The 9,314-nt window shown below is 45.6% G+C and overlaps 1 protein-coding gene across 1 annotated transcript in view; it reads left to right on the top strand.

Annotated features, from left to right (window-relative positions):
• Positions 1-9,314, top strand: part of pde2a (phosphodiesterase 2A) — a 267,443-nt gene that overhangs the window by 212,101 nt on the left and 46,028 nt on the right. The window contains exons 6-8 of the mRNA XM_083773654.1: positions 2,506-2,561; positions 3,073-3,132; positions 3,723-3,879. Of these exons, the coding sequence (XP_083629780.1) occupies positions 2,506-2,561; positions 3,073-3,132; positions 3,723-3,879 (273 nt within the window). The remainder of the gene's footprint in view (positions 1-2,505; positions 2,562-3,072; positions 3,133-3,722; positions 3,880-9,314) is intronic.

The raw sequence follows: 9,314 nt of genomic DNA, 5'->3' as shown, positions 1-9,314 counted from the left end.
ACAGAGTGAGTGATAACAGAACACAGTGATAACAGAGTGAGTGATAACAGAACAGAGTGAGTGATAACAGAGTGAGTGATAACAGAACAGAGTGAGTGATAACAGAGTGAGTGATAACAGAACAGAGTGAGTGATAACAGAGTGAGAGATAACAGAACAGAGTGAGTGATAACAGGACAGAGTGAGTGATAACAGAACAGAGTGAGTGATAACAGAGTGAGTGATAACAGGACAGAGTGAGTGATAACAGAACAGAGTGAGTGATAACAGGACAGAGTGAGTGATAACAGAACAGAGTGAGTGATAACAGAGTGAGTGATAACAGAACAGAGTGAGTGATAACAGAGTGAGTGATAACAGAACACAGTGATAACAGAGTGAGTGATAACAGAACACAGTGATAACAGAACAGAGTGAGTGATAACAGAACAGAGTGAGTGATAACAGGACAGAGTGAGTGATAACAGAACAGAGTGAGTGATAACAGGACAGAGTGAGTGATTGTTGCAGCTCGTAGGCAGAACAGTTGTGTTCGAACACAAAGGAAAGCGTTTACAGAAACGTTGAACCAATCCTCCTCATCGGATAGAGTACAGGTATTCATTCTTTCAATCAAGGCGCTCATTGTGTCCGTCGGACGGAAACCCTGTATGTCCAAAAAAAAAACGCTTATGTGATAAAAACATGCTGTGTTCCACATGGATCCAATGTGGTAATTATTCAGTCACAAGCTCCTGTTAAAACCCTGTAAGACCCGCATTAATTTCTACTTGCAAAAAATAGATTTCAACCTTACTACTACTTTGTACTACTAGAACTAAGACTAAAAAATGTGTTAAAAAAAAAAAAAAAAAAAATGATGATAATGTTATAATAATTATATAATAATGATATAATAATATAATAAATTAATAATTTACATTTGGGGGATATCTTTCACAATAATGAATAAAACATGTTCTAGACATTCTAATGATCACAAAAAAACATATATTACAATTATTGTACCTACTTTTATTAGGGTAAAGGTCAAAAGTCTTAGGTTAAAAAAAATTCAAAATCAAAGTCCAGACATTTTTAATTTGTGTGAATTTCAGCCTCTGTGGGGGGTATTTATATGCAAATATCATGACCAATGGCATTGAAATGGCATTGCAATGAACATCACTGATGATGTTTAGGTGAAAAAAGAAAAAAAAGAAAAAAAAAGAAGTAGTAATTAATTAAAATAAAATTGTTGCTAAAAAGCAACGCTGGGTCTTAGAGGGTTAACTCATTCGGCACCACAGCGCCATCTGGTGGAGGGCTCAGAGTGCTGCACATGTATTTTTTCACTTTACTTTAGTTTGAAAGCCGATTTGGCCGGAAACTGAGAGTCAGGAAGTAAAAGTCTGCTATGACTAAAACATATTTTTTTGTAAGCTATATAGGATCATATCGTGTCGAGAAGTGAGCCGCAAAACAAGACCCAAAAAGAAGAATCAGAGATATTAGCGTTCTAAAAAACGGCCTCCCCATAGACAGCCTCCCCATAGACTGCCTCCCATAGACTGCCTCCCCATAGACAGCCTCCCCATAGACAGCATAAGCCAACGGAAAGTCCTGGTCCAAATAAAGAAATGCGGACGTAGAGCGTTCTTCCGGTTTCTTCAAAACGCCACGGAGTAAATTCCATTGAAATGAATAGCTGGGGGGGGGGGGCAGTCCATCCTCTATCCTTTATAACAAAAGTACATCTTTGTGATGTCACTGATCACATGACCCCAGGTTCTAGACCTCCAGTTCTATAAGGCTAAACAGAAGAGGGGCAAAAACGTGCAGGACAACAGTGTCAAATACATTGAAAAACAACAAATCTAGCGAGACATGGACGGTATCATTTAGTGCCTTAATGGCATTTGGGATGAAGGAATTAAAAAAAAAAAAATTGCTTTTTGGTACTTCGTACCGTCTACCTTTAAGTTTCTCCCTGAGGCCCATTTGCACGTGCTCAGAGTTTATTAACACTGGCCAGTGTTAGCGCGTCTCGCGTACATCAATCAGTTCACTAACGCCAAGGAGTTTTGTTAAAATGTCTTATTAATCACACTTCAATTAATAATATACGCTCTGTCACGTCTGTAACCAAAAAATGACCCAATCTCTGTGATGGATGGCTTCAGTATAATGCGCTGTGAAATCTACCAAAAAGTGACAGGTCGGTGACGGATGGACCATTAATTCCTTTTGTCCACTTTTACCCTCCATCATTCTTTTACTGACAGGCAGGCGGGCGGGCGGGCAGACTGAGGGAGAGAGAGAACAGGACAGGAGACACAGAGAGAGAGAGGGATTGAGAGAGAGAGAGAGAGAGAGAGAGAGAGGGGGGAAGACAGAATTGAGTGTGTCAGCGAGACAGTGAGAGAAAGAGAACAAGAGAGAAAACAAATTTACTCTGAATCAATGTGTTCCCTGGACCTCTTTTCCATTATCTTCTTTCTTTCTTTCTGTCTCTCTTTCTCACAGCGCTCATCGTTCCTTTATTGGATCAGAACAAGAGTAAAGCCATTTCTGTTTTACTGGTAAGTCACCCTATCTTGAGCACGCACACGCATGCACGCACGAGCACACACACGCATGCACGCCTGTAGCTTGTAGATCTGAAGATTTTTTAGACATTTGAAAATATGAGTACTTTTTTTCCACCACTGGCCAGGTCAATAAAGATACGGATCAGCCTCGGTTCAAACCACTTTGGTGTACGGAGCGGCCCGGCCTCTACGGAGCGGCACGGCCTCAACGGGCCGCCATCCAGGCTTTTAAGACTCCTGTTTTGTCGTCACGCGTGACTGGATTCATAAACCCCTTTGTGCGATTTTTGTTTTAATCTGTAAGAGAATATAGTCAATATAGCCAGAATGTGAACCCGGGCATGTTGAGTACATTAAGGTTTTATGTTAGAAATGTTGAGTATGGGGGTCCCCAGCACGTGTCAAACTAGGGGGTTTTCATGATGCTGAATCCATTCCAAGCATTCCAAGTGTGTGTGTGTGTGTGTGTGTGTGTGTGTGTGTGTGTGTGTCTGTCTCACAGGTAAGCTGTAAACCCCTGACAGACCAGGATGAGGTGTATCTCAACACTTTACAGAAACATGTAAGTGTAACTGTATGTGACTTCTTTGATTTGTCTTTGATTTCTTCATGAAATTACTTGGGGGGGGGAATCATTGAATTTGTTTTTAATTAATAATTAGATTTTTTGGGAATGTTTTCCTATACGTGTCGCGTCCCGCGTCCCTCATGAGCAGACCTGTAGCTACGTGTCCCCTCATGAACAGACCAGTAGCTACGTGTCCCCTCATGAGCAGACCTGTAGCTACGTGTCCCTCATGAACAGACCAGTAGCTACGTGTCCCTCATGAACAGACCTGTGGCTGATCCAGGCGACAGCGCCTGCGTCACTCACTCACTCCCCGTCTGAAAAGACCTTAACGTTGCTGCTCTCTCCCTCTGTCTGCATTCTATGGATGATCATTCACTGTTGCTCTGGGTAACTTCCTATGGGTGATCATTCACTGTTGCTCTGGGTAACGGCATCCGCTAAATGCCTACATTGATTGTAAATTCATGTAAGTCCTCACATGATTTAGATCTGCTACTTTTGATGCTTTTAGGATCAGCGATAGGATCAGTATAGGATCAGTTAATTCACCAAATGTGCGTGCGTGTGATTCTCCTCTCCAGGCATCGGTCGCGTGTCAGCGCGTCAGCAGCCTCCAGTCGTCGTACCAGAGGCCTCCCCTTAGCCCCTCCCCCATCACGGCCCACAATGCACTGGTGCTGTCGCCCCTGTCCGACCAGGACTACTGCCAACTGGACCAGAACATCCTGGAGCTCTGTGGTACGACTGATAGCACCGTTTCATACAAATACCACGCCCGCCCCAATCTGAACATGGTTTGTGCTGTAGGGACCCCCCAAAACGAAAAGATTTGACTAAAATACACACATTTTAAGAGAAATAGCAGTTGTCCCTGCCTCAAAATGACTTGATTTGTGAGGGTTATATTTAAAGCATTATAAACCAGCAAGACGCCCTGAGGGCGAGAAGCTGGAACAACAGTTCCATATATGGAGATCTATAGGGGTTTGATGAGGTCAGATCAACATATGGAATGAATTCTGTACTGGCCATATGGAGAGTGTCTTGAGGGTACAGGGTTTGATGAGGTCAGATCAACATATTGAATGAATTATTTATTGGCCATACAGTATATGGGGAGTGTCACGAGGCGTGACTAACTAGATGTCAGATGCAGGTTTTCATAGTAAACTTTGGCCAGTCGCAACTGATAGTCCACCCAGTTAAGCATCCCTGTCTCGTAACTGACCCAAAATTGCCTTTGTCTGGGCATTACTTGCCCTCGGCCGCCATCTAGTGGTGACTGCTTAGAATATAGTGGTACCACGAAAAAGGTGTCGCCACAGGACTACCAGGTACTGTCAAGTGACTTCCAGGTGGGTACCACCCCCCAGGCACTGTCAAGTTCACACCGTTGTAAAGGTGTTACCCCAGGACTACCAGGTGGGTACCACCCCCCAGGCACTGTCAAGTGACTACCAGGTGGGTACCACCTCCCAGGCACTGTCAAGTGCACACCGTTGTACAAGTGTGCCACTCTGTGAGCTTTTGCACGTGAACTCACGGAAGACGGACATTACCGCAAGTGACCAAAGCGATGGTACGTGGCGGGATATATGATTAGCTTTCTGTTAGCGATGTTTGGCTAACTGTCGGTCCCGCTCAACAAATTATGTGTGCAGTCACGTCCGCCATGTCAGCAGTCAGTCCCAGCCAATGAACTCATACGAAATAACAAACGCAACTGGGCGTGACGTTTCCAGACAGGCCGGCCAGGAAATTGTTTGTTCATAATTATAATACATCCTAAAACCCCACTAACTCTGAGATTGTAACCTGTGAGGGTCCATTTGGACCCCGCCACCCCCCATGAACCCTGAGCAGTAACCACTGCAGCTAATGGTTATTCTGGGGGTCTGTGGACCACTGCAGTAGGTAATGGTTATCCTGGGGGTCTGTGGACCACTGCAGTAGGTAATGGTTATCCTGGGGGTCTGTGGACCACTGCAGTAGGTAATGGTTATTCTGGGGGTCTGTGGAGTGGACCACTGCAGTAGGTAATGGTTATCCTGGGGGTCTGTGGACCACTGCAGTAGGTAATGGTTATCCTGGGGGTCTGTGGAGTGGACCACTGCAGTAGGTAATGGTTATTCTGGGGGTCCGTGGACCACTGCAGTAGGTAATGGTTATTCTGGGGGTCCGTGGACCACTGCAGTAGGTAATGGTTATCCTGGGGGTCCGTGGACCACTGCAGTAGGTAATGGTTATTCTGGGGGTCCGTGGAGTGGACCACTGCAGTAGGTAATGGTTATTCTGGGGGTCTGTGGAGTGGACCACTGCAGTAGGTAATGGTTATCCTGGGGGTCTGTGGACCACTGCAGTAGGTAATGGTTATCCTGGGGGTCTGTGGACCACTGCAGTAGGTAATGGTTATTCTGGGGGTCTGTGGACCACTGCAGTAGGTAATGGTTATCCTGGGGGTCTGTGGACCACTGCAGTAGGTAATGGTTATTCTGGGGGTCTGTGGACCACTGCAGTAGGTAATGGTTATTCTGGGGGTCTGTGGAGTGGACCACTGCAGTAGGTAATGGTTATCCTGGGGGTCTGTGGACCACTGCAGTAGGTAATGGTTATCCTGGGGGTCTGTGGAGTGGACCACTGCAGTAGGTAATGGTTATCCTGGGGGTCCGAGGACCACTGCAGTAGGTAATGGTTATTCTGGTCCGTATTATTGTGAAAATAAATAGAATAAAGTGAGAAGATGCTGCATCACATCAACATGGCCTATCTCCAAGTAAACAAACCAATGCATTATAGATTTCCCCACAAACATAGACACAAACAAATGTGTCTATGTGACCCCCCCCCCCCCCCCCACACACACACACACACACACACACACACACGCACGCACACACGGACGCGCACACAAATAGACCCACACTCGTACTGTATATAATCAACTCTCCAGGGTTTAGGGCCATGCATGGTAATCCTGTAAGCCATCTGAATAAATAACCTTTCATGAATTTAGATTGCTTCTGTCAATAACAGACACACACACACACACACACACACACACACACACACACACACAGGGTCCCTGACAACCGGCCCCGTGACGGTACTTTACACTTCCACAGAAAAACACACTTTATCCCATTCTGACCTGAGATCAGATTCATACGAGGTTTCCGCCGGACACACACTGGTCTGATTAACCCATTCTGACCTGAGATCAGATTAAAAAAATGTCAGTCGCTCTTCGATTTTTCAAAAATAGCAGACCTACAAGCTCATATCGCGACACTCGGTGGCGCGATATGAGCTTGTAGATCTGCTATTTTTCAATAGCTAAAGCATAACGTAATGCTAACACCAAAAGGGGTTCCGCCCAAAATGGGATAATGGAAGTCATTTCACACAGTGCACACACGCGCTCTGGAAGGTGCTGGGGCAACGCACACACGCGTGTAATGTAAATATGCGTGTTGTGTAAATATGGTTCAGTTTTTAGGTTGATATTAGAGAAAGTAAATATTTTACTTTCTCGAATAACAACCTAAAAAACATGAACCTCGATCTGTTGTCAAAAAAAACCTCCAGTTCAGACAGGCTTTCGGATCTGATAGTTCTAGAGAGTCACAGCAATTTGAAAAGATCAATATTAGGCTTGTAGTGGTTAAACTGATTGTGGTGTTATATTAAGTCATTTTATTTCAAGGAGTCGGCAATTTCTTTTCACAGCAGCTGAAGTCTCTCTCTCTCTCTCTCTCTCTCTCTCTCTCTCTCTCTCTCTCTCTCTCTCTCTCTCTCTCTCTCTCTCTCTCTCTCTCTCTCTCTCTCTCTCTCTCTCTCTCTCTCCTGGTAAACAATAACATCACTGACCATGTTCTGCATGCTGAGGAACTAAGGCTTTGACACTGAAAGGCTATTGATTAAAACAGTAACAGAAAGGTGTTTCTCTTCTCCCTCGCTCGCGTCCTCTCTCTGTCGTGGACTGTTCCTCTGCACTCCCTCCAGTCGGTGCTGCATGCACGTGAACAACAACACTCCACTTCACACATGCAAAGCTTCACAAAGCTGCCGATTGTCAGTAGAAATGACATATAAATGGTCCAGTGTTGTTGTGTGAGCTGCTAAGTAGTATCGGTGTGTCGACACTGTGGTGTTGTTAAAAGCTGCCGCGGTGGCACAGTCGGTATAGTGCTGTCGCCTCACAGCTAGAGAAGGCCCTGGGTTTGATTCCCGATGGGGACGCTGGGGGGCGAGTTCTCTTTCTGTGTGGAGTTTGCATGTTCTCCGCGTGTCCCCTAGGGTAGGTACCCTCACATGTTCTCCCTGTGTCCCCTAGGGTAGGTACCCTCACATGTTCTCCGCATGTCCCCTAGCGTAGGTACCCTCACATGTTCTCCCCGTGTCCCCTAGGGTAGGTACCCTCACAAAAAAACATGCCGTAATCCTGGTCTCTAAATTACCTCCCCCTAGCCAGCCGGGACGCCTGATGGAGGGGAAAGGAACTGGTCGCAATAACGTGTTCCTTCCACGAACTACGTCCAACCGGGGAAACTCTCCCCTGTCAGGTGAAAAGAAGCAGCTTAGACTCCTCGTGCATAGTTGAGCTGTATTACCAGTCCCTCTGTCCGGGGATCCTGGACTCCTGAGAATTTCCCCCACGCACGTTTGTTCTAAATTTGGGTGGCATCAGATCATGGTGGCTCCCTCTGGTGTTGTGGCTGTGGGTGTCAGACAGTCAGTCAGTCACTGGCATTGGGGAGGTTAAGGCCTATTCGTAGAGAGATGTGTTGTGTGAGCGGTGACCACCATCACCATCAGTGACGTCACGGTGCAGTTTTCGGTGGTCACCTCTTCACCCAAAACTGGACTATGAGTAGGCCTGTAGTCAGACAGACGGGATGGCGTTGAGACATTTGGGGAGGTATAGTTATATGAGCGTGTAGAGACATTGGGGAGGTATAGTTATATGAGGGTGTTGAGACATTGGGGAGGTATAGTTATATGAGGGGGTTGAGACATTGGGGAGGTATAGTTATATGAGGGTGTTGAGACATTGGGGAGGTATAGTTATATGAGGGGGTTGAGACATTGGGGAGGTATAGTTATATGAGGGGGTTGAGACATTGGAGAGGTATAGTTATATGAGGGGGTTGAGACATTGGGGAGGTATAGTTATATGAGGGGGTTGAGACATTGGGGAGGTATAGTTTTATGAGGGGGTTGAGACATTGGGGAGGTATAGTTATATGAGGGGGTTGAGACATTGGGGAGGTATAGTTTTATGAGGGGGTTGAGACATTGGGGAGGTATAGTTATATGAGGGGGTTGAGACATTGGGGAGGTATAGTTATATGAGGGGGTTGAGACATTGGGGAGGTATAGTTTTATGAGGGGGTTGAGACATTGGGGAGGTATAGTTATATGAGGGGGTTGAGACATTGGGGAGGTATAGTTATATGAGGGGGTTGAGAAATTGGGGAGGTATAGTTATATGAGGGGGTTGAGACATTGGGGAGGTATAGTTATATGAGGGGGTTGAGACATTGGGGAGGTATAGTTTTATGAGGGGGTTGAGACATTGGGGAGGTATAGTTATATGAGGGGGTTGAGACATTGGGGAGGTATAGTTATATGAGGGGGTTGAGACATTGGGGAGGTATAGTTTTATGAGGGGGTTGAGACATTGGGGAGGTATAGTTATATGAGGGGGTTGAGACATTGGGGAGGTATAGTTATATGAGGGGGTTGAGAAATTGGGGAGGTATAGTTATATGAGGGGGTTGAGACATTGGGGAGGTATAGTTTTATGAGGGGGTTGAGACATTGGGGAGGTATAGTTATATGAGGGGGTTGAGACATTGGGGACGTATAGTTATATGAGGGGGTTGAGACATTGGGGAGGTATAGTTATATGAGGGGGTTGAGACATTGGGGAGGTATAGTTATATGAGGGTGTAGAGACATTGGGGAGGTATAGTTATATGAGGGTGTAGAGACATTGGGGAGGTATAGTTATATGAGGGTGTAGAGACATTGGGGAGGTATAGTTATATGAGGGTGTAGAGACATTGGAGAGGTATAGTTATATGAGGGGGTTGAGACATTGGGGAGGTATAGTTATATGAGGGGGTTGAGACATTGGGGAGGTATAGTTATATGAGGGTGTAGAGACATTG

The sequence above is a fragment of the Protomyctophum parallelum genome (genome assembly GCF_964188405.1).
Source record: "Protomyctophum parallelum genome assembly, chromosome: 9".
Taxonomy (NCBI): domain Eukaryota; kingdom Metazoa; phylum Chordata; class Actinopteri; order Myctophiformes; family Myctophidae; genus Protomyctophum; species Protomyctophum parallelum.
Note: the sequence above shows the minus strand (reverse complement) of the source record. Positions and strands in the feature narration are given on the sequence as shown.